General features: G+C 37.3%; 2 protein-coding genes across 3 annotated transcripts in view; both read right to left on the reverse strand.

Moving 5' to 3' along the window:
- The window catches only part of sts (steroid sulfatase (microsomal), isozyme S), a 36,971-nt gene that overhangs the window by 6,500 nt on the left and 3,994 nt on the right, over nucleotides 1-26,477 (reverse strand). For both annotated transcript variants that reach the window (XM_073813784.1, XM_073813785.1), the window contains exons 5-6: nucleotides 1,967-2,381; nucleotides 1,383-1,519 (exon numbers count right to left, since the gene is read on the reverse strand). In XM_073813784.1, the coding sequence (XP_073669885.1) occupies nucleotides 1,383-1,519; nucleotides 1,967-2,381 (552 nt within the window). The remainder of the gene's footprint in view (nucleotides 1-1,382; nucleotides 1,520-1,966; nucleotides 2,382-26,477) is intronic.
- LOC135734201 (uncharacterized) lies at nucleotides 17,821-25,982 on the reverse strand. The gene is made up of 16 exons (XM_065253122.2): nucleotides 25,713-25,982; nucleotides 24,876-24,948; nucleotides 24,685-24,771; nucleotides 23,950-24,345; nucleotides 23,671-23,772; nucleotides 22,842-23,074; nucleotides 21,783-21,961; nucleotides 21,469-21,562; nucleotides 20,929-21,276; nucleotides 20,732-20,849; nucleotides 20,518-20,609; nucleotides 19,168-19,285; nucleotides 18,955-19,059; nucleotides 18,679-18,849; nucleotides 18,425-18,592; nucleotides 17,821-18,318 (listed from the first exon to the last, which is right to left on the reverse strand). Exons 1-16 carry the CDS (start codon nucleotides 25,980-25,982, stop codon nucleotides 18,077-18,079), a joined length of 2,796 nt encoding a protein of 931 aa, XP_065109194.1. The 3' UTR covers nucleotides 17,821-18,076.

Here is a 26,477-nt window from a genome sequence, read left to right on the forward strand (position 1 = left end):
CGTCATGTCTGGAGGATAGCCAGTTGATAAAACACGTGTCCTTGAGAACTGTAAGTGGACTTATGTTTTGGGGTTATTTAAGCCTGTTATTGTATTCGTCTATAGTTCTTGCAATTTTAAAGTAAGTTAGCTGGTGATTTTGTTGTTTGAGCAACCTGCTAGGGTTTCACGTGCCTGTTGATTAGATATAATTGTTGAGCGCTCTTGCTCATTTTATTCATGTGCATTATTTACATGCTACAGTTACACTCTTTTAAGATAATGTTATTAATAATGGGAAATAATCAGTTTTTACAATTTTTGCGTTATCTATCATCATTCTCCAGACGATCTACAACTTATAGTAGTGTTTATTAACCCTTTAGTTTCACTTCATCACGCAGCTTTTCCCGTTATAGGTAAAAACATTTAATTCATTAATAATCTAGTATGTGTTCATTTTTTGTCATAGTTTCTTCAAAATTAAGTTTTATTTGAGTGTTTTAAAATAAATATTTTATTTATTCTATTAAAATATTTTAATTTTCATCATGACGCATACGCCCCTTTGATTGCCACGCCCTCGGCTACACCCACTCACCCAACCCTAACACCTTAACTAATAAATTTTCTGCGGGAAACCCTGGTTACAGTTCCATTTCGAGGAACTCGGGCTGCGTCACTGTGGTGACACTTTGGGGACATCTCCAGGGGTAAGTGGGTCTGAATGTGTATATCAAATTCAACCAATGGTGAGGCTTAACAACAAAGATGAGGTGGGAGCCAGGAAGTATATCGCTATTTGAAATATTGTCAAAGACGGCGTTACAGGGACGCAGGAAGTATGGCAAGGGAGACCCAGCATGTTAGATACAAAAGGTTAGATACGTAACCCGAGACGCTTTCATGTGTCAAACACAACTATGCAAAAAAGCATTTTGGTATGAATCAACATTCGCATACAGAAGACATAAGCATTTAAAGTGAACAGTTTAGCACGTGTGCTTAAAAAGTCTAGAATTTTTACACTACACAGGGAATAATGGATTTTTTTTAGAAAACCTTTTGCATAAAATAGATTCAAGCACTTTCAATGACCTGTATCTATGTATGTATATTTTCAAAAACTTCCCAGGGCCTTGATTTTTTCCCCCAGATTCACAAACTTTCAAGGATTTCAAGGACCCCTGGGAACCCTGCATAGAGACAAGGGCGTGGGCTTATTTTACTCAGGCAGAATCATCACAAAACCCAACAGTTATATTGTCAAATCTTAATTTCATCATAGAGACGTCGTAAAAACATGGTACATTGAAAAGCATAGATTAAGTTTAAGATTTTACTCCGAAAAGTGCATGTTATAAAACTGTGAAGCAAAAGTTAAAATCAAAATCATTCAGTACCTACACTCCAGTCCACCTCCATGACAGCGTCACCATAAAGACCATGTTGGCTTTTGCCCCTGAAGCGAGGGGATGCAAAAAGTGCAGTGTGGACTTGGATGAATGAAAAGAAGAGCAAGAACGGCCTCTCTGAATTTCTGTGTTAAAATGTAAAGAAGAAATCCTGTATTGTTCAATCTTTACATTAAAATAAAACACAAAGCACATCATTTTAAAATTGCTTTCCCACATATCAGAGATCAAAGACTGACAGAAATGAACTTTCGACAAGGTTTAACATATTTTAAAGGGGATTTCGTTAAAAATGGGGCGATCCCAATGATAAAACAACCAGGTCATAAGTCGCAGGTGGTAAGTAAAACTGCATCAAATGTCTAGGTTTTGTTGGCATTTAGCGGGTGCGTGCATATAATGTATATGACACAAACATGTAGTAGAGGCTTCAATATGACCTTTCATTTTGAATAAAAGCCCTAAGAGTAATGGACTGATTTTCCATGAATTTGAAATTAAAATTACAATATATAAACCAAAAATACATACATAAATGCATAAAAATAATACTTATAAAGGTAGACACATACCTTTCCATAAACTCTATCGCCTCGTGAGTCATCCTCTGTGTGAGATTTTCTGATATAAATGGTTGCTCCACAATCTCCGCCCCTCTCATTAGAAAGCAATTAAAATTTGGGAACGTGTACACCATCAGCTCAAAGAGAATGACCAGTATCCCTATCAGGACCAGAAAACCAAAAACTACCTTCCTGGGCACCGTTATCACCCCTCTAAAATGGAGTAAAGCCAAGGAGACTAGACCAATATTAATGTACTTGTAGGGAATGTGATCATGGACGATACTGAAGATTGTCCCATGTCCAGGCTGGCAGTCCCGGAGGTTCGTCATAATGCTACCATAGAAGTGGTCAAAGCCATGAGAGGTGGGATGGTGGCAGTGGTCGGCACTGTTTTCACAGTTGAGACCCAGGTGCCACTTTCCTAGAATTTAAACAAAAATTTCTAATCATTGGCTGGCAAAATAACTAAAATAATCATACATGTACAACAAAAGGCTTTACTTGTTATTCTCACGGTGCAAAATGCCTCAGTCGTGATCACAGAGGCACCAATTATGCAAAGTCTAAAAATCTTTTGGAAACCAGAATTTTTTTTTCCAAAATGCACTTATTTGATCCTAATCAGACTAAAAAACAAGCACAGACCGGAAGGTAACTCCGGCCAGACTTGTAAATTATATTAACCCTTAAAGTTCAGCATAATTAAATGCGTGCCACTTGAGCGACAGGTGAATTGCTGCTGCCGTCCATACTCTCGATCTAGGGGGCATGGTTTCAGCAACCAGGCACCTCAGCTCAATCCACGTCTCGCCTCTTTGCCCATTTTCGGTTATCTGCGAGTGACACACTGCCAAGATGGCGACAGCAGGCTCCGCCAACTTTGGGCTTCAAAAATGCTTTCCACAAACCCACGGATGACATCACGGACACTACATCCATATTTTTTACAGTCTATGGTGAGTCCAATAAGCCACCTGTTGTCATGTAATTCCTGCTCTCTTATTTGTACATATACACTTTCTGGCGAATTTCTTAAGTACACCTGTTTAATTGCACATTATTAAAAATATTGAAATATCTAAATATTATACTACGTACACACCAAACACAAAGCATTGAGTTCCTCGCTCTAGATTATTTTTCATTGTTCGCTTGAATTATATGCGTTTGAGGTGAAAAGCATGTTTTCCCGGCAATCATGTCGCTTAATTTGCGTCATTCCAACGTGATCTCATGCAAATACGTATCTATTTGTACGTAAAATATGTCTATTGCAAACGTATGCGTGAGACGTTTAAATAGATGCCTATACGTATAATATGCACGTATTAAGGCTTTAAAAACGTAAAATTCCTACGTTTTTTCACATTAATTACGTAAAAATGCTTACGTATAGAGAATGTGAGATGACGTCAGTCCGCGTCGCATGTTGTTACCGCCCCGCTATACCGGAAAGATAGTTCTTTGCTGGAGTACTGTTTTGTAAGCCCCATGTTCAATTTTTTTGTCTGAACGTTAAAATCATAATGTAAGCTGAAGGAAATAGAAAGTGTTCTCTTCTGGGAAAAGCTGTTATCGCAAAACAGCAGTTTTTGGACAAATGAAAGACTATCGACACGTACGCGAGCTGGCTGCCCAAATTATGGATTACAGACATACCGCCTCAAACGTTACTGGCATACTCGGACATTGTATATGATTTCGGTTTTGGACTAAATTGCCTACATACCTTACGAGTTTAAATGTTGCAAATCCCTGTATTCTTATGAACAATTGTGCATTTACTGGGTGCAAGAAGTTGCAACACACGTCAATAAACTTTAAGAGCACCAGTTTTACTTACAAAAGGTGTCAGGGGTGTCCATACGTGCCATTTTTTCCCGGCCGCGTCCTGGCCAGGATTTCGGGTTCGTCTTCCGGAAGTCGTATTTGTCGACCTCATACGTCTTGGAGGATTATTAGGATTATTACAGAAAAGCAACCGTTACATTTTAAGGTAAGAATGAATCTACGATTGTCTTATGTTTTTAACTGAATGGCGTATGCGGTCAAAAAAATACGACTTCCGGAAGACGCGCCGAAATCCTGGCCAGGACGAATCCGGGAAGAATGGCACCAATTAAACAAAAGCATTCGCTAATCATTTTATACCCAATAAAAAACATTTCTGGTGTCTGTGCTTGTCCGTTGTTTTTATTTGAGATGTGTTGATATAATTCTTCTTGTCACGATTTTAACGCTTTGCAAACAATAAAATAAAAAAAGATTCTTTCAGGACGCATGACGTTAGTGTCACACTCTCGCGTTGTAGAGTAAATTTTTTAATAATCACTTGTAGTAAAATCATGTTTTTTACAGAACATAAGTAAGTTAGACATGCATTATTGTCATATGCAATAACACAAGGAAATAATAAGGGAAGAGAAATAAAAATAAATAAAAAAGGATACAATCATGGTTGGTTAAGGGTGTATGTTGCGACCAATCACGTGACGTATTTCAGAGGACGCGTAATAATAAAAAATTAAATAAAATATAGTAAAAATCTAAAAAATAATATTATAATTAGCATAGGCTTTAATAACTAAAACGAAATATACTAGCCTAGACTTATCAAAAGCAATACCATTTGGCATTGGGCTTTCATATTTTTTTATGGAAGTTTAGTAGAAAAATCTGCATGTATTTTTGGGGGTTGTATAATATTTAACATGCTATTTTATCAGGTACGCATTTTTTTTTTTCGCTTTGCTTGGACCACTTCCGGTCACGATATTTCTCCTGTTGCATCTCCCGCGCACTGTGTGCAAAGAAATATAGCGGTACAGGTAAGCCATCCATCCATCCTTCCAACAGTTTCCTTATTTATATTATTTGTTAGCTGATATTGTATTCAAAGTAAAATATAATTTTAGTATGTGTGTATTTCGATCTTCACGTGTAGTTTCTCGTTTTACGCGAAAAACATCCAAACTTTATAATGTATTAAAGTGTCTGCGGCATGTGCTAATGTTATCCCTTACACTAAGTACTGTATGTGTAAATGTAAGATATTTAATCCACCAGTTCTTATTACACTTGAAAAAGCTCACTTAACTCATTTCCTAATTAACTTAGACCGGCTATTTTTGCTCATTACCATCTTAAAACGGCTTGGGCCAGTTTAACATGTTTAATTTAACTTATTGAAGTAACACTAACACAACACCACACCAGCAACGTTAACCAGCATGAAAATTGTATTGATCTATGCTATTTTGTAGAAGCATAACTATATAACATTGCATTGAATGATTTTTTACAGGTATTCTCATGCGTGTGTCACAGGATGCCTGGATCAACATTCAAAAAGTGTAAATCATGCAATGTTCACATTTCTGTGGCTTGCAAAACCTGCAAACACTGCGGAGAAAAGCAAGAAATGAAAAAAGCAATACAAGTAGCCAAACAAAAAATAAATGAGAAATGGGTCAAAAATATGAAAGTAGCAAATAATTTCTGTAAACTTGTAAATTCGGCAAATGTTCTGGTAAGTCATTATTTAATACATTCCAATGTTGAAGTTGCCCTTTATTGTATCTGCATGTGTATATGTTTATCTATATGTAAGCATGTCTGTTTGGCCTCAGATAAAGCTGAAATGTGAAGTAACCACTGTTTGTTTTTAAAAAGATTCCAGAAATCTTTCCTGTCTTCCACTGATTATGTACGGTTTTAGCAGTAACAACATAAACAAACAGCTTTCGTGGAACAAACACAACTTTCGTAACTTCCGCAAAGAATTAATAACAACAAAGTAGTTTAAGATTAGTTTATTTCTGATAACAAGCTAAATAACAAGTAGATTACCTTTGTTCAAATCATAGCTGAAGCGTATCAAAAACTACACTGAGCTACTGTTACTGTGTAAAATGAATGCATACAATCTTAACTACAGATCGGCAGCCAACCCTCTGTTCACATAGCGGTGATCCATGACCCCTTTTGTCTTTAAGAAACCAAAACATTTGTTATTTTTAAAAAGGTATCTGTTACAGAGTTCAGTTTAGCCACTAGCCAGACCATTAAACAAACAGAGACCGGAAATTTACTGCCATCCAGACATGTAATCGGACAATGTACGTGCGTCCCATGAAGTCGTCTATATATACACAGATATCCTAAGTGTGACTCAAGGAATCGATAAAGTGTTTTGCGATGTTTTCCAACAACATTTATAACATATTTAGACAGGTGGAAGATGAAACAAATACGGCTTCTTTTTATTTAACAAACATTGCTTAATTTAAACTGGTTTATTAATTGTAGTAAACATTTTATTACTATTTAAATAGGTTTATAATTTTACATTTAGTATTTTACTATTAGTGTCCAACTAATGTTTTTCTCTTGTGATTACAGATGCACAAAATGCAGGCTTTGGGAAGATATCCTGTTCTGCTCTTGGGGAAGAGGAATATGTCAGGGTCTTTTACAACTGACGTGATAACTGATAGTTCCTTTTCATCCCCAGAGGAGAAGTTGTCCATTGAAACCATTAAGAATATTTTCTCAAGTCTTCTAAAAGGTAACTGTACTGTTAAAGATTTTTTTATGTTAGTTCTAACCATACCTTTTAGCGAAACATTTGGAATGGGTCCTTTCTAACAGAGCAGCCTTTCAGGCTATGTTAGTATAAGGCTTTTTTGACTGTAGAAATAGACATTTACCCAGCCATCGATCTGACTGCTTTTGCGCTACTTATTTTACAGTTAAATATTCTGCCCAGGACAGTGAAGTTGAAAGCAGCCAAAGCATGTTCTCCAGTGAGGAAGATTGTGTTGTCAGTGCTGGAGTTGATACCACAGTCTTTCATAAAGAGGATAATCCTAGGGCCAGTATTGACGAAGAGAATGTTGTAACTTTAATCCTTACTCCAGTTGATCTCTCAGAAGAACCATCTCACACCTTCCAGCCGCCAATTAAAAAGAGAATCCTGGAGAAAACTAAAGGTAATTACGTATAATCTATTTTGTTAATGAATAACAGCTGTTTTTTCTAGATTTACCAAATGTACACAAGCATCTACAGTAATTAATTATTAAGCATCACATTTTGTAACAGTGACAAAAACCTTTGATGTCATCTGCATTGATACATCTTTCAGGAATATGTTGTTTCCCCACAATAACTCACAAGCTCACTTTACCAGTTTCAGCACTTGCTTCACCTCCAAAATCTACCCGACTGACAAATCCCCCTTTTCCTTGCTTGGAAACTGTCATTGCTTCACCCCCAGAGGTATGTTCTTTTGCATGTAAACTTCACTTTCACCTAAAGTGAATATGCATTAATATATTATGATTTAAGTTAACTCTTTATTTAGTATGATTTAAATAAATAAGCATATATGTAAAAACTTCTATGTTAAACTACTGTTGTTAAAATGTAAAGTTCAGTTCATGCTGTAAAGATCTTACACTCTGTTAACGGTTCGATTGTATGCTCACTTGTTTGAAGCACATTGTTGTTCAATTAATATAGCCACAGACACCATTTAATAAAATATGGCTGTAGTAAACCACACAATGAATTATAAGCACTATAAGCAAAGTAAATCCAAAAACTAGGAACAAAATATCACAAAGCCCTTCAAATGTTGACTAGTGTAGAATGAATAATCAATAAGTAACCAAGGATGGCATGTAAATAGGAATATAACCAACAGAAACATAAACAGAATGACTGTAACAATTTGATATCGCTAATATAATCTCATGTAGACCTCAACCACGTTCAAAAGTGCTGGACCTTTCATGCGACTTAAAAACCACAAATTATGCACATTATACATGTTGTTTTACAATATAGAGTAGGGGTGGTGAATGTTGGTCCTGGAGAGCTGCAGTCCTGCAGAGTTTAACTCCAATCCTGATTAAACCTTACCTGCCTGTAGCTTCATAGTGATACATTAATGAATAGCCTGTTCAGGTGTGTTTGATTAGAGTTGGAGCTAAACTATGCATGACTGCGGCACTCCAGGACTGATGTTCGCCACCCCTGATATAGAGCATAATTTGCTGAATTTTTTTAGATAGACTCTAGTCCTTGGTTCTCACTGCTCTCCACATTTTGTATGTCTGTCTTTTCCTACACACCCAGTGGAGTTTGTGAAGCTTTGAATCAGGTGTGTTAAATAAGGAAAACATGCAAAATGTGGACAACAGTGGGTCCTGAATTGAGAATTACTGGTCTAAAAGCATATTTAATTTTAGATGGACATCATATGTAGTTATTCTTCAAAGTTAGGATTTTGTTTTAGCATGTTTAACAAATTGGCCATAAAAAATATATTTTTTTATTGTTATTTTGACCTTTTAACATTTATTGTTATTTTACAAGATGCCTGCTCAAGGAACAAGTGCCTGTGATCCAGTCACATACATTACCCATTTCACAGCAGAAGACTCTAGTGCTGCTGTACAAACCTCTTCTGCAGCAACAAATGTCCCTCATCTGTCTGTCTCACCATCACTTAAAGGTAACACTTATACTACTAACTCTCTATCTGTTCATCCATACACTCATACATCCTCTCATCCATACATTCTCCCTCCCATTCCTCCATACACCCTCCCTAGACCTGTCTATCTAATCTGTCACTTTACACTTTCTTCAGGTCCAAAAGACTGCAGTGCTGCTGTGCAAACCTCTTCTGCAGCAGCCAATGTCCCTCCTCTGTCTGTCTCAAAATCACTTAGAGGTAACACTTATACTACTAACTCTCTATCTGTCCATCCATACATTCATTCATACATTCTCTCATCCATACATTCCTCCATACATCCTCCGTAGACCTGTCTATCTAATCTGTCACTTTACACTTTCTTCAGGTCCAAAAGACTGCAGTGCTGCTGTACAAACCTCTTCTGCAGCAGCCAATGTCCCTCATCTGTCTGTCTCAAAATCACTTAGAGGTAACACTTATACTACTAACTCTCTATCTGTCCATCCATACATTCATACATCCTCTCATCCATACATTCATCCATACACCCTCCCTAGACCTGTCTATCTAATCTGTCACTTTACACTTTCTTCAGGTCCAAAAGACTGCAGTGCTGCTGTACAAACCTCTTCTGCAGCAGCCAATGTCCCTCATCTGTCTGTCTCAAAATCACTTAGAGGTAACACTTATACTACTAACTCTCTATCTGTCCATCCATACATTCATTCATACATTCTCTCATCCATACATTCATCCATACACCCTCCCTAGACCTGTCTATCTAATCTGTCACTTTACACTTTCTTCAGGTCCAAAAGACTGCAGTGCTGCTGTACAAACCTCTTCTGCAGCAGCCAATGTCCCTCATCTGTCTGTCTCAAAATCACTTAGAGGTAACACTTATACTACTAACTCTCTATCTGTTCATCCATACATTCATACATCCTCTCATCCATACATTCTCCCTTCCATTCCTCCATACATCCTCCCTAGACCTGTCTATCTAATCTGTCACTTTACACTTTCTTTAGGTCCAAAAGACTGCAGTGCTGCTGTACAAACCTCTTCTGCAGCAGCAAATGTCCCTCATCTGTCTGTCTCAAAATCACTTAGAGGTAACACTTATACTACCAATTCTCTATCTGTCCATCCTCCCATCCATCCATCCATACATACATACATTCATTCATACATCCTCTCACCCATACATTCATACATCCTCTCATCCATACATTCTCCCTTCCATTCCTCCATACACCCTCCCTAGACCTGTCTATCTAATCTGTCACTTTACACTTTCTTTAGGTCCAAAAGACTGCAGTGCTGCTGTACAAACCTCTTCTGCAGCAACAAATGTCCCTCATCTGTCTGTCTCAAAATCACTTAGAGGTAACACTTATACTACTAACTCTCTATCTGTTCATCCATACATTCATACATCCTCTCATCCATACATTCTCCCTTCCATTCCTCCATACATCCTCCCTAGACCTGTCTATCTAATCTGTCACTTTACACTTTCTTCAGGTCCAAAAGACTGCAGTGCTGCTGTACAAACCTCTTCTGCAGCAGCAAATGTCCCTCATCTGTCTGTCTCAAAATCACTTAGAGGTAACACTTATACTACTAACTCTCTATCTGTTCATCCATACATTCATACATCCTCTCATCCATACATTCTCCCTTCCATTCCTCCATACATCCTCCCTAGACCTGTCTATCTAATCTGTCACTTTACACTTTCTTCAGGTCCAAAAGACTGCAGTGCTGCTGTACAAACCTCTTCTGCAGCAGCAAATGTCCCTCATCTGTCTGTCTCAAAATCACTTAGAGGTAACACTTATACTACCAATTCTCTATCTGTCCATCCTCCCATCCATCCATCCATACATACATACATTCATTCATACATCCTCTCATCCATACATTCATACATCCTCTCACCCATACATTCATACATCCTCTCATCCATACATTCTCCCTTCCATTCCTCCATACATTCTCCCTTCCATTCCTCCATACACCCTCCCTAGACCTGTCTATCTAATCTGTCACTTTACACTTTCTTTAGGTCCAAAAGACTGCAGTGCTGCTGTACAAACCTCTTCTGCAGCAGCCAATGACCCTCATCTGCCTGTCTCACAATCACTTAGAGGTAACACTTATACTACTAACTCTCTATCTGTTCATCCATACATTCATACATCCTCTCATCCATACATTCTCCCTTCCATTCCTCCATACATCCTCCCTAGACCTGTCTATCTAATCTGTCACTTTACACTTTCTTCAGGTCCAAAAGACTGCAGTGCTGCTGTACAAACCTCTTCTGCAGCAGCAAATGTCCCTCATCTGTCTGTCTCAAAATCACTTAGAGGTAACACTTATACTACTAACTCTCTATCTGTTCATCCATACATTCATACATCCTCTCATCCATACATTCTCCCTTCCATTCCTCCATACATCCTCCCTAGACCTGTCTATCTAATCTGTCACTTTACACTTTCTTTAGGTCCAAAAGACTGCAGTGCTGCTGTACAAACCTCTTCTGCAGCAGCAAATGTCCCTCATCTGTCTGTCTCAAAATCACTTAGAGGTAACACTTATACTACCAATTCTCTATCTGTCCATCCTCCCATCCATCCATCCATACATACATACATTCATTCATACATCCTCTCACCCATACATTCATACATCCTCTCATCCATACATTCTCCCTTCCATTCCTCCATACACCCTCCCTAGACCTGTCTATCTAATCTGTCACTTTACACTTTCTTTAGGTCCAAAAGACTGCAGTGCTGCTGTACAAACCTCTTCTGCAGCAACAAATGTCCCTCATCTGTCTGTCTCAAAATCACTTAGAGGTAACACTTATACTACTAACTCTCTATCTGTTCATCCATACATTCATACATCCTCTCATCCATACATTCTCCCTTCCATTCCTCCATACATCCTCCCTAGACCTGTCTATCTAATCTGTCACTTTACACTTTCTTCAGGTCCAAAAGACTGCAGTGCTGCTGTACAAACCTCTTCTGCAGCAGCAAATGTCCCTCATCTGTCTGTCTCAAAATCACTTAGAGGTAACACTTATACTACTAACTCTCTATCTGTTCATCCATACATTCATACATCCTCTCATCCATACATTCTCCCTTCCATTCCTCCATACATCCTCCCTAGACCTGTCTATCTAATCTGTCACTTTACACTTTCTTCAGGTCCAAAAGACTGCAGTGCTGCTGTACAAACCTCTTCTGCAGCAGCAAATGTCCCTCATCTGTCTGTCTCAAAATCACTTAGAGGTAACACTTATACTACCAATTCTCTATCTGTCCATCCTCCCATCCATCCATCCATACATACATACATTCATTCATACATCCTCTCATCCATACATTCATACATCCTCTCACCCATACATTCATACATCCTCTCATCCATACATTCTCCCTTCCATTCCTCCATACACCCTCCCTAGACCTGTCTATCTAATCTGTCACTTTACACTTTCTTTAGGTCCAAAAGACTGCAGTGCTGCTGTACAAACCTCTTCTGCAGCAACAAATGTCCCTCATCTGTCTGTCTCAAAATCACTTAGAGGTAACACTTATACTACTAACTCTCTATCTGTTCATCCATACATTCATACATCCTCTCATCCATACATTCTCCCTTCCATTCCTCCATACACCCTCCCTAGACCTGTCTATCTAATCTGTCACTTTACACTTTCTTCAGGTCCAAAAGACTGCAGTGCTGCTGTACAAACCTCTTCTGCAGCAACAAATGTCCCTCATCTGTCTGTCTCAAAATCACTTAGAGGTAACACTTATACTACTAACTCTCTATCTGTTCATCCATACATTCATTCATACATTCTCTCATCCATACATTCTTCCATACATCCTCCCTAGACCTGTCTATCTAATCTGTCTATCTTTTTTGTCCATTCATCATCCAGTCTGCAAGTTTCTGTCTATCTAATCTGTCACTTTACACTTTCTTTAGGTCCAAAAGACTCCAGTGCTGCTGTACAAACCTCTTTTGCTGCAGCCAATGTCCCTCCTCTGCCTGTCTCACAAACAAACAAATTTCGGTACAAGATTAAAGGTAATTCCCTGAATGTAATTTTTGCTTGCTTATTACAATATTTAACACATTCATGTTTACTGAATCTATAGACACATCAAAGAATCTATGAACACATCAGGCAAAAAGAATGTGGTTTGCAAAATGAAAAACATTTAGTTGTAACCAATTAAAATAGTTTGTGGCCATATACACTGAACTTTTATAAGATTGTTTTGGTCTTTTCAGCTATTTATAAAGAAATAAGAGATGTGACGTGTGAATTTTATTGTGGACTTGCTGGTATCATATCAGCATTCAAAAGCCAACACATACCAGTTTTAGTAGCTATCATCCTATGTTAGTACCAACATGCACATCAGGCCTTATGCTGGTGAACAGGAGTGTTAGATTTTTTTAGTAGGAAAATAGATCCATTGTCATGTTTCTGCATCTACACTGTATATGCCTTTTATTTTCTATCCTACATCCGGCATTGTGTTGTTTAAAGCCTCAGTCCTTCTCAAATAGTAATATGATTGTTTATGCTCTCTTCCTATTAGACTGTCCTGTACATTTACTCAAAGAACACTTTCCATTTGTAAAAACCATGGGAACGAGAATAGCAAAAAATGTAAGTAACATTGAGTTTTTATTTGGCTGGAATTTTAATTTCTGTGCAGGATCAGAGAGTGTTGTGATAAAATTTCTTTGTTAAATAAAATAGTTAAAATGTCGAAAAATAAACTTACTATTTGCTTATTTTCAGGGGAATAAAGAAACAAAGGTTCGCTGGCAGCCTTGCTCTGGCTGGTATGTACTTTTTATTAGTTTGTAAATATAAAATATTATTATAAATATAATATAAATAATAAACATAAATATTGTTACAGTTTTACATAAGTTTGTGTCATTTTTATTCTCTCTGTCTAATATTTTGCTACTTTAATGCTACAGTTTTACTTACATCTTTTTTAATAAATGTCAGTTAGGGTGAAAAAATAATTTACTTTTTTATATTTAAATTTTAAATGTATATTGTTTTTCAGTGGAATAAAGTGGAAGGACACATGGGAGCCTTATGAACTTTTTCATTCGGATGAATAAAGTAATGTTTTTTTTTTTTCAAAAGCTTACTGCACTAAACCCTTATGTATATTAACCATTAATATTTTATATTGTTTTATGTATTTCTATACAGATATTTGAAAACATTGAACTATGTTGATTGATCTGTGTATCTATTGGCCATGTACACTTATGTTTATCTTGACTGCTCCCTCTTATAGTATTTGTTAATTTGTCCCCCCGCTCTGTTCTCTGTTAGCCTTTTGTTTTTCTATGTTTCTCCTTTTGTCCTCTGTCTGTTCTCCTCCTCCGTGGTTCCCTGCATGAGTCCTGACCCATGAAGTTTTGCCAGCCCTGTTTTGCCTGAGTCCCCTTAAACACGGACAAAGAAATTGACATTGAGGAGAGTTTTGATGATCTTTTGTTGTTCAATAAACATTAATCTGCACACTGCATGAGTCCTTGCCTCATCTGTACCCAACTCTGATGCATATTTATCAAAGAACTGTGCTAGTTAAAAATAAGTATATATGTAGTTTATAAGTTTATATATGTTATACACGGATGGGGTATATACAACATATTGTATATTGTGATTATAACTATAGTTATAAAATTTATAATTATATGTTTCCTTTTACATATATTTTATATTAACAATATTGCAATCAATAGTTATTATTAAATGTACTATTTTACTATTGTTTTTATAAAAGTACCTCATAAATTGTGAATAACATTAACAGCATTGCCATTTCGTAGTGCTACCAAACAATCAGTAACTTTTGGACATAGTTAAGAAAAAAGTTTTTTGTGGTAATTAGACAAAAACTGTAGTCTTTTGCACACATTCTGTAACATTTACCTTCTGTATTTCTGTATCATCATCAGAATTCAAATCATTATCAAATTTAATTCAGTTGTAATTTAATGTCAGTTCTTACGAGCACTTGAAGATTCGGGTTTAAAAAAGTAGTGTGGTTGGGACTAGGGGACATCTCCTTACATGAGCATTTTAGTATATGCACAATTTTACCACTGGAAGGCCCACAACAGAGGATGTGTATCATATAGACCATAAGGGCATTTAAGATGGTACATTTCTCTGATACATGTCAAAAACTCTAAACAGTTTGTACAAATAACGGCATGCAATGGTTTACCTGTAAAAGCCTGTAACTATTCCTAATCCTTAGTCCAAATATTTATGTCAAGAAACATCTCTGTTCTTACAGAATCAGAAAGTAACACTGTTCCAACAGGACATTTGGTCCTTAAATCTGGGTAAACCTTGATACCTACATAAAGTGAAGGGATGTGTGACATGCTTGTCAAGTATGCAACACACACCTGAAATGTGACCCCTGCATTTAACCCATCAAAATGCGTAGTGAACAGATGCACTGCAAGTCCTGAACACACACACCCGGAGCAGTGGGCACCCCAGGAGCAATCACAGGTGCCTTACAGTGCACAAAGATCTGGTAAACTACTTCTTTATAAAGTCAGTGTTACTTACAGTCTCTGGGTCTAAATATGCACTTCTAGATGGAGAAACATCATAACCTTTATGGCTGGCCACACTCTCAGAAATAAAGGTACAAAACTGTACCTTTTCTGTCACTGGGGCTGTACCCTTTTATAAAGTACAGCTTTGCAGCTAAGGAATTCATTTTAGTACCAGAAGTACATTCTGGGACCAAAGAGAGCTTATTAGTACCTCAAAAATACATATTAGTATCTCGACAGTGGATATTGCTACTAAATGTTTACATATCTGTAATGATCCATACAATTACCTTCTTAAAGGCTGCTGCCCCACTGACAGCTAGGGTACATATTTGGACTTTTTTCTAACAATGTAGGTCCTTAAGGTACGGTAATCTCCTGAAAATTGTATTCTGTTTTGTATTCCTGTAAGGATATCAAACGGAAACTTAGGGTACAGCCCCAGTGACAGAAAAGGTACAGGTTTGTACCTTTATTTCTGACAGTGCACAGCTCCAGGGGTGGCTTGAAGTGTGTGCGTGCGTGTGTGTGTGTGTACATTTATCACATTGTGGGGACCAATTGTCCCTACTCTGATAGCACACATTGATCTCGAAGACATCTATTTGATGTCTACGTTTACATCTGCAAGACGTATTATTTAGATTGTTTGCTCATCTGCAATACGTCTCTGAGACATTTCCTAAAAGATGTCATATAGACATATTGAAGACGTCTGCAAGACGTTTTTGATATAGAATGTATGTAAAGCAGCTCTTTCTAAGACCTTTATAAGATGTGTTTACACACCAGATGTATTCTAGATCTCCAGATCTTTACCAGACATCTTACAGATGTCTCTGTGCTATCTACAAAGATAGGAATGCCAGTTTTTTTTTTTTTTTGACCTTGTGGGGAAATTTTGAGGTCCCCATGAGGAAACAAGCATATCATTAAAAAAGAATGATGTTTCTTGAAAATCTATAGCAGAACGTTCTGTGATGGTTGGGGTTAGGGAGTAGAATATAGGCCTACAGTTTGTACAGTATAAAAACCATAGGCTTCGTCTATGGAATTTCCCCACAAAACATGGAAACCAAAATGTGTGTGTGTGTACCTGGTAATTATCACGTTGTGGGGACCAATTGTCCCCACAAAGATAGGAATACCAGTGTTTTTGTGACCTTGTGTGGACATTTTGATGTCCCCATCAGGAAACAAGCTTATAAATCTAACAAGATGATGTTTATTGAAAATCTAAGGTACAAGAAAGGTTTTTGTGATGGTTGGGGTTAGGGAATGGGGCAGGTAAGGGGAATAGAATATACAGTTTGTAGTATAAAATGCATTACGTCTATGGAATGTCCCCACAAAACATGGAAACCAGAATGTGTGTGTGTGTGTGTGTGTGTGTGTGTGTGTGTGTGTGTGTGTGTGTGTGTGTGTGTGTGTGTGTAACTACTTGCATTTAATCCATCCAGTTGCTGTGCACAGAGGACAAAAATTGGTTACCATACTTGTCCTTAACATGTCACCTTCATGTCAATTTTTGACCAAGATTTTTGACAATGTAAGAGGTGATCAATGTCTAATGGGGTTGCTTTACAAAGACTTTCACTGAGGCTATAAGGTCAGAAATCAGCTGTATTATTTCATGTGTGAAAATTATTCCCCCTAACCATGCTTGTTTAAGTTATACACACAATTGTTTAGGATAAATGGTATGTTTTCGGCGTGCTGTGCGAAGAGAGGGCTCCGAGCTTGATATTTGACCCAAACCCGGAGCACGCACGCCCCAAGAAAAGGGCTCCGAGCTTGGTATTTTGCCCAAACCCTGAGCGCTCAAGCCCCGATGAGAGGACTTCGAGGTCGATATTCGACCCGAACCCAAAGCACTCCCCTCATTATTCTGGTTAACCAGGCGACTGTAAGGAAACTGTTGGTGGAGGGATGCTGAAAACTATCAAGGAACGTGGAAGGGTCGACTGCGGCCGTTTCCTAATCCGAAGGCTGAACCCTCCGGAGGTCGCATTTGTTGGCTTTTACGTCTTATTTTAGAATATTAACAAATTATAAAGTTTACTGTTATCTTAATTAATCGTAAAATGTTGAAATATACTTTTACTCAGAAATGTCATATATGAAATACAAGATAGAATATATAACACAAAGTGCAACAATAACGTTACTTCCAAGTCATCTGAGCGAGAGAAGAGAGAAAAAAGAAGGGAAAACCCCAAAACAAGTAGGCTACTAATTACGGTAGCCTACATGAAAGATCTCATCGTATTTCTTAAAAAAAAAAAAATAGATTATGCAATTAACTTAAACCAGGCTTGATGACGTATGCAGCCTGCATATGCGAATTACGGCTGCGTATCCATTCATGCTGGTCAGTGAAAACACGCAATACATTAAGATTTAGATTTATTTGAACGTGTTCATCCCAAACTTTGTTATTAAAACTATAAGCACTGTAAAGATGACCTATTCATGTATTTGCTCATCAAAAATTAAATCCTTGTTTTTAATTTATTTATAAATGTCACAAAGAAATGAACAATGTATATAGTAATGTATGTGTTTTCCACAACATTGTAAATTCATATAAATAATTTAAAGCGATTTTCTTAAAGAATACAACAAGAAACAACAAGTAAATATAATTACTTTATTTATCATTGTTTAGATTTGGAAATAATCTTGTTGCACACAAAATAGAAACAATTCCTCAAAACTACACTTACAGCCCCCAATCCCAGCAATCCACTGTAGCACATGTCTGTAAAAATGCACAGGATATATGTCTGTAAAATTAAATCCCATCAGAAATACCCCAATTAACATCGTAATCCATCCCTTAAAAAGTTAATCTTTCATCTCCATTTTATAAGGCAAACACAAATGCAAACAGAGGGAAAAAAAGAGAAGACAGATGGAGAAAGAGGAGTTATAGATTAGATATAGATAGCAATGTATTTAGCAAATAACTACAGCAGACACGCATCATCTTCATCAGAGCTCAGATCAGTACTGCTTGAATAAAGGGCTTCTGAGTCTTCTGGCCAGCTGGGATATTCACATTCTTCAACAGTAATATGTTGGTTTATGGTGTCTATTGCCTGATAACTTGTTTTTACAGTGTCCTGGTGAGCTCTTAACTGATGTAATTTTCTCTTCAACACACATTGAAGTCCTTGAATCCCATCATCTGGAAGATTCCAGGGGTTAACTGTAAAACAAACACAAATGAAAATAAGGGCTTATTTCATCTGGCATCAGGTGAATATGAATACATGGTTACATTTATGAATACATAACAGATTATAAATACTTACCACCTGAAATGATGGTATCAAGCAAACTGTTCAGTTTGTGTTCCTGACTTCTTAGATACAGCCAATGCTGCTTTGCCTCTTGAACAAGAACAGTCTGTTCTTCTTCTAGGCGTTGAATCAGCATTAACTTGTCAAAGACTTTTTTCTTTGTCAAGAGATTGACATCATCTACATAATACAGGTATAACACGTAAATGAGACTAAGACCGTGACTGAAAATTTCAATGTAAATATCCATGTTATGCATAACTGACCTTGCTCTGTTAGTTGCCAGGGGAAAACAAAGTCATTTTGAAGGACCTCTTCAGCGGACGCTACCTTAAGGGCGGGGTCAACAAGGGCATTGTGCTGTTCAATGGCAAAAGCCAGCTTCTTTTTCTCATCATTGATTTTTCTCCTTATTTTATTCCGTCCCTTGTTTGTGGCTGAAACATAATGAATTAAAATTGGGATTTTTTTGTAGTAACAGCAGCAGGAGTAATAATGCAGAAACAACAAACAAGTAGTTCTTTACTAGATATTCAACATACCAGTGTGTCTATAAAGACGATGCTGCCGTTGTTTAATGCACAAAGATAATTCTTCTATTGTGTTCCTTGTTGTCTGAATTGCAGCATCACTGTCTCCTACAGTTGCTGTAAAAAGTGTCAAAAATTGCAATCAATGAAAAGTAGCATTTTCAAGTTGTAGCACACTTGTTTTTGCAAATGTATATGAAAAGACATGTTGTAGCCTTTACATACTAGTGTGAGCCCACTCCTGAACATCTGTGACCCACTGATGGAGTACACCATCATCTACAGCCAGTTCATTCTTCATGTCTTGTAGGCTTTCAGTCTCTTTCTTTAGATTCAGCTGAGTCTAAAACATACAACCAATAAACCAGTGATATGGTTAGTTACAATGGCAAAAGTATGTGATTAGTTTGTGTGAGTGAGCGAGTTTGCGTGAGTGAGCGAGCGAGCGTTAACGAGTGAGTGTTAGCGAGGGAGCGTTAGCGAGCGAGGGAGCATTAGCGAGCGAACGAATGTTAGTGAGCGAGGGAACGAGTGTAAGCGAGTAAGTGTTAGCGAGCAAGTGTTAGCGAGTGATAGCGAGTAAGTGTTAGCGAATGATAGCGAGTTAGTGTTAGTGAGTGATAGCGAGTAAGTGTTAGCGAGCGAGGGAGCAAACGTTAACGAGCGAGGGAGTGAGGGTTAACGAGTGAGTGTTAGGGAGCGAGTGTTAGCGAGCGAGTGTAAGCGAGCGAGTGTAAGCGAGCGAAGGAGCGAATGTTAGCGAGTAAGTGTTAGCGAGCGAGGGAGCGAGTGTTAACGAGCGAGGGAGTGAGGGTCAACGAGTGAGTGTTAGCGAGCGAGGGAGTGAGGGTTAACGAGTGAGTTTTAGCGAGCGAGGGAGCGAGTGTTAGTGAGCGAGTGTTAGCGAGCGAGAGAGCGAGTGTTAGTGAGCGAGTGTTAGCGCGCGAGGGAGTGAGGGTTAACGAGTGAGTGCTAGGGAGCGAGGGAGTGAGTGTTAGCGAGCGAGTGCAAGCGAGCGAGGGTTAAAGAGTGAGTGTTAGCGAGCGAGGGATAAACGAGTGAGTTTTAGCGAGCGAGGGTTAGTGAGTAAGCGTAAGCGAGCGAGGGAGCGAGCGCTAACGAGTGAGTGTTAACGAGCGAGCGGTAGCGAGTGAGTGACTGAGTGTTAGCGAGCGAGGGAGCGAGTGAGTGAGCGAGTGTAAGCGAGGGAGCGAGTGTGCGTTAGTGAGTGAGCGTTAGCGAGTAAGCGAGTGTTAGCAAATGAGCGAGTTTGTGTGAGAGAGATAACGAGATAGAGATAACGAGATAGAGATAACAAGATAGAGATAACAAGATAGAGATAACGAGAGAGAGAGAGAGAGAGAGAGAGAGAGAGAGAGAGAGAGAGAGAGAGAGAGAGAGAGAGAGAGAGAGAGAGAGAGAGAGAGAGAGAGAGAGAGATAACGAAAGATGACATTTTGTAAGAAATGCCTGAAAATAAACTAATTAAAACACTTTAGTAATTCAAACACTTTAAAAAGCCTGATGCTTTAACATTTAACAGAAATAAGAAAGATGAATCTAAATAAAGATTGCCTTTTGGTATCGTGTGCAAATAGTTTGGCACATATTTTGAGTCTTCATTTTGTTCCACCCCATACACTGCAATGTGAGCAAATCTGTGCGACCTGTCAAAACAAATGAACAGAACACACACAAAAAAAATCTCACCTTACTTTTGGGAAGTGTTACTTAATAACTTTTCTAACTTATTGAAATTTTGAGGCCAAAATTACATAAACATACTAACCTGCTTTAGACATGAACTTCGTGCTTATACCAATTCTTGATAAAAAGCTATTTGTTTGTTCTACTTCTTCCCCCATGGTATATGCAGCACCCGTTTGAAAGCTACCACTCCATTTGATCTACAAAGTAAGGAAAAGTTTAATTTATGCAGGCTTTATCTTAATATACAATAGAAAATAGCCAAATATGAACACATACCTCACATTTTATGCCATGTACTTTTGCATGCATAACCGAAAGGAATGGTTTCATATTTAGAAGATGTCTCAGTTCTGGGCAGGCCTGGCAAACTTTTATCAAGTATGGCCAGTATTTGCACATAATGTCAGCACAAAAGAAAGTTGAATTTTCTGTGCAGAGCTCTTTCTGCAAGTACAAAGGATATGCATAGATCTCTCCTCTAAACATATTGAGTGCCTTCAAAAGAACACCATGCCTACAGACAGCAACTTCAACTCCCTCCTCATCCAATTTACTGCTGGTCTTTCTGGAAAACTCTTTCGCAGCTGCAAACTCCGCAGCTCCACAAACACCTTTGCCTCCCACCTACATGTAATACAAATAATAAAGAATGAAAAAGGCATTTGGAATGGTTTATAAATTAGGCCTATGTGTCTTATATTTCTCTCAGTGTACACATGATTGTGTATTTAAAATAAACTGTGAACTTTTCACAAACAAATCATAAATCATAATATCTACTTTGAAGCAATCTGATAAGCAGTCTAGGAAACTTACATGTTGCACTTTATTGCGGATATATTGAACAAAAGAGGATACATCCTCATCCTTGCAAAGAAACAACCCTTCGAAGTAGCCAGAGTCCTCTGAACTAATAAAAAAAGAGAGAGTTGGATTTCAGATACAATTTCTAAATGACAATAAAAACAAAAGCTTTATAAACTATTTTAAGGTAATACAAATAACTGAAAATTTTAAGAATTACAAGACAGAAGACTCATCAATGTATAAAACATTTATGCTTTCCCAGAAAGGGCTTCACACACACAAAAAAATATAAGTCAGCCAATAATGACAAAAAAAAACCTTACTTCCCAGCCTTTTTGAAACGATGAAGTTTTCTGTTGCCATCCACAGCAACTGCCAGCATTAGCGGGGTACAAGCAGGGCACATGAAATGTTGTTCACCACAGATCTTGTCAACCTCATAACGGCAGATGGACCACTCAAAATAACTCTTCAAAAACGCATCACCACATAAAGTGCCGATCTGGTTAAAGAAACATAGAAATGTTACTTTAGTTTTATGCTTGTTTATGGTATGTCGACTCTGATCCACATCTACAATTCTCCATAAGTTAAAGTGATATTTCAGCCAGATATCAAATTGACCCAATGATTTACTCACCCTCAAGCAATCCGAGATACATATGTCCATCATCTTTCAGACTTTTCATTTGGAGATACTTTAGTAAATGTCCATGCTTTCAAACTTAAATTCAAACTTATTAAGCCCTTGGAGTGTGGAGCTGTGTGAATTACTTCTCTTTTTTGGGGTTTAAAGTCACAATTTGTTCCCTGATACCCATTTTCTACCATTATAAGCTTGGAAGAGCAAGCAAATTTACCGAAATAACTCCAAATGTGCTCGTCTGAAAGAAGATGGACATATGCATCTGGGATTGCTTGAAAACGAGTAAATTATGGGGTCATTTTGATATTTGGTATAAATATCCCTTTAACCAAAACATTAAAACAGTCATAATAATATTATCATGGACCTTGTTGTTCAACCAAAATAGCACAACGCCCATTCAACAAAGCTGTTCTGTTTCCAGTTTTACAAAACGGTTATGATAGCTGTCAGACTGGTTCAAATTCACAAAGTCTGTTATTCTGTCATTAAGGTATTTTTCCTCACAGAACAGCTTGGCAGAATTATTTTTGGTGACCATTATGGGTAATTGATATAGGGACAGTTTGCCAGACAGGGTTTAGATGAAGACACAACTAGGCCTTAGTTATATTGGGAGATTTAGATGTTTTTTACAAACATACCCAACAAAAAACATTACTAGTGTGAGCTAGAGATACAAAATAATAGGCAGGTTCTTTTATATGGCTGACCAGTATATGAGAAAAGTACTCACTCTGCCATAGTGCACAGTCTTCATGTCAAGCATTCTTATAAATGCTAAACGGGACAATCCTGGAGCAGCCATTTTCAAGTCTTCGAAGGACATGAATACTTCCTCATCATAAATGGTGCAGAAGTTTACAGTTGCAGGCCAGTAGCCACTCTTCTGCATTTCTAGCACACCTGGTATCCATGTTTCTCTGCATTGCTCACAGCGAAGATGGGGCAATGACAGTTCGTAGCGACCTACAAAATACTTGTTAGTAAATTAAATGCAATACCAAAGTATAATGACAGACTAAAAACATTTCCCAAAATGTACACACACTTTTAAAAGAAGGACATTATCTGCACGACACAGTCAAACCTACAACTGTCCTGTGGAGAATGCAGATGTGTTTGTGTCATATTATTATAACTTGTCCAGAGTAATCACAATGAGCAAGGTTAAACAGGCAGGGGTTAGTTTTTTTATATGCAGCATTGCAACTTTACACAGAATTTAAACCAGAGAGTTTACAGACATATTTAAATACATAAAGCACATAATCTCATTTTGCCAACAACATATCCTGTTTTGCCTTCTATAGACAAAGATATTCTAAACAAACAAAACAAGTGCTGATATTATAGATACTATAGCCTCAAAAATGTGCTTGTGAAGCAAATAAAAATGTTGGACAACACAAATACACAAAATACCGCTGTACACGTGGAGAAGCTTAATAAAGTAAAACAATTAACTGGTGAATTGCACCATAGCCATATAAAAACATAGAATTCATACATATGTTTTTTTTTATATGTTAAAGGGCATATTTCATTATGTGCTGAACACTCACCCTTCATGTTGATTACAGTAATAGACCTCCCTATTCCAACGCTGTACTTTTCTTCTCCACAACTGCATATGGAATTAGGTAGTGCCATTGGTAATAGGCGATCTACAATGAAGAAAAATAAATAAATAAAAATAAAGTGTCAATTTATAATTCACAAGTTCAATATAAACAAACTTAAGTTAAAATGGGGGTCTGACAATAACTTGTAGTTAAGTGACTATCCCAAGACATTATTATGTCTACTATAAATATAACTATTATTATTAAAGGAAACTGTACCTTCATGATGGTGAAAGTATTGCCCATCAGAGTCCTGCTTCACCACTGTGGTGGGAGGTACAGCCTTGTGGAACCCGAAAATCATGGAGGTTCTGTTGTGGAACACTTGTGTACGATGTATTGCAGTGTCACAGTCAATGCAGGTATACTGCTTAGGCAAACAGTCTTTGCACTTGACAACTGCCACATTCTTCTTGCACTCCAAACACAGCTGTTCCTTAATATGCTCTGTTGCAAGCCTGTTGCTGATTAAAGATGGTCTAGCCTCCCTCCATCTCTCAGAAGAAGCTGCTGTCCTTGCGCCCCAATGCAGTGATGTTGAATGTGGGGTTCCCTCAAAGTGGAGGTTAGAACTAGCAGCTGACAGAAGCTCTTGCAACTCATCTACAAGAGAACCTGTCACACCCCAGAAAAAAAATTATGCAAAACAGTTCCTTGTCTAATGATACAGTGTGGTTCTTTAATTTACCTTACTAGAATTAATTGCTTTTTATTTTAATGTCAAGCACAATTATTCTAAGTTGAAAAAATAATTGTGAAGTTTAAGAAAAGCATTTGTGGGCACTATTTTATAGCAGTATCATCTCTCATATCTTATATCATATGGAGCTTTTGCCTCATATTGTAGCATATTTATAGTTTAAATCATATGCAAGAATTTACAGGAAATAAACATGAATTTACTAAAAACAACACACTTTTTAAAAAGTAACAATCTAATAAGTTATAACTAACCATGATCTGGAGCCTGGGCTGGAGCCTGGTCTAGATAACATTCTGCTGGCTTTGGACATGGCTTTGGACATGGCCTTGATTTGACTCCTTGATCGGATTATGCATGTAACGGTTATTAAAAACATCTTTATTATTTCAAAATGAATGCTTTACAACACAAATGACTTTTCTTTAGGTCAACAATATCTTACCATGTGTAGTAGAAGGCTTTGCTTTTTGTGGACATTTGACTTTGAAGCTGGACTGGATCCTTTTTTTCTTTGCCTATGAATTTTGAACAGTACATTATAAAGGGTTTCAGCAGCAGCAACAACATAAACAAGTGGCTTTTGTGGCCCAAGTCAGTATGATAAGCAAACACAGGAAGTTACCTGTGGTTACACATCTGAATCAAAGTGAACTTCCGATCTGTATTTATTTATGGGTCTGGCAAGTGGCTAAACTGATCTCTGAAACAAATACCTTGTAGAAAATATTTTTTTTTACTAAAGATGAGGGGGAGACGATGAGCATAGATCACAGCTGTGCCAAGAGGTTTAGCAGCCAGGCAAGAATTCAAGGACCTGTAGCTAACATTGTATACATTCATTTTACACAGTAACAATAGCTCAGTGTAATAGTTCATATGCCTTAGACATAATATAAAAACAGAAGTTATTATACTTGTCATTTATTTCTCTTGTTTTCAGAAAAAAAATACTGTAAAAGGACTTTTGTTATTGATTTTATGTGGAAGTTTACCAGAAGTTGCGTTCAGTCCAAAAAAAGCCATTTGTTTATGTTGTTGCTGCTGAAACAGTCTATATGCTTGTATCATTAAGACTCAACATTCTGTTGCAAAAACTGCAAAAACACTTTATTTTGGACATCAGGATTAATATCATTACAACTGTCGTAATCTTAAAAATAATATAATAGAAAATTTATAAATAAATTATATTTGTTCCACCAATCTCACATACTTTTCTTAAATGTTTCAGTAAAATAATGACTGCTTAAAAGTTTGGATATTCAAGAAAAATACTGACCTTTGGACCATTTTGGTTTGGCCGTCCAAACAGTTCTACGGATTCAGTTAGAGCACGATTCAGATCATTTACAGAACTTTCACTGTTAAGGTTCTGAATTATAGTTTGCCCTTGTTTGACATTGTGATCCAGGTCCATGTCCAGTTTTGAAGTTTGGCCTTTTTTAACGACGGCACCCAACTGTGTGCGGTCGCATATCTTTCCAAGGGTTGCAGCAACAGCGCGCCCTTTTCTGATAATTTCTTTTAATTCACTTTCGTTATTCGCCATTATCTTAGTTTGATCTGAGAATACAGAGACACAACAAATAAGTCAAATAATTATTAATTTATATTAGATTGATCATATTAAACAGTAATCATTGATGTAATGATGACTATCACCTGTTGAAACCTAGTATCACTTCAATCGATGCACTTTTTCGATTAACTTACCAGTCAAGTTATTATCTGACAAAAACCAACAACTGACTAAGAATAGATTTCATAAAATAGAGCAGAAATATAAATTAAAAATGTAAATAAATGTCCTCACCTGGAGATGAAATGTCTACACCGTCGCAGAAATTCTGAATCTGTTGTAACCCTGAAATGAGTCCGGTCGGGAACGCGGTCTGCTGTAGTTTCTTCCGATCATTAAATAAATAAAAAAAGTAATTACATCGTATAGTGTATAATGATGTGTAGCAAGTAAGTATTAAAGTGCCAAAGTGTTTTAACGTGAGTATTAAATTTAATGCGCATTGAAAGCGCTTCATAAAAAAGC

This window comes from Paramisgurnus dabryanus, chromosome 3 (genome assembly GCF_030506205.2).
Source record: "Paramisgurnus dabryanus chromosome 3, PD_genome_1.1, whole genome shotgun sequence".
Lineage (NCBI taxonomy): Eukaryota > Metazoa > Chordata > Actinopteri > Cypriniformes > Cobitidae > Paramisgurnus > Paramisgurnus dabryanus.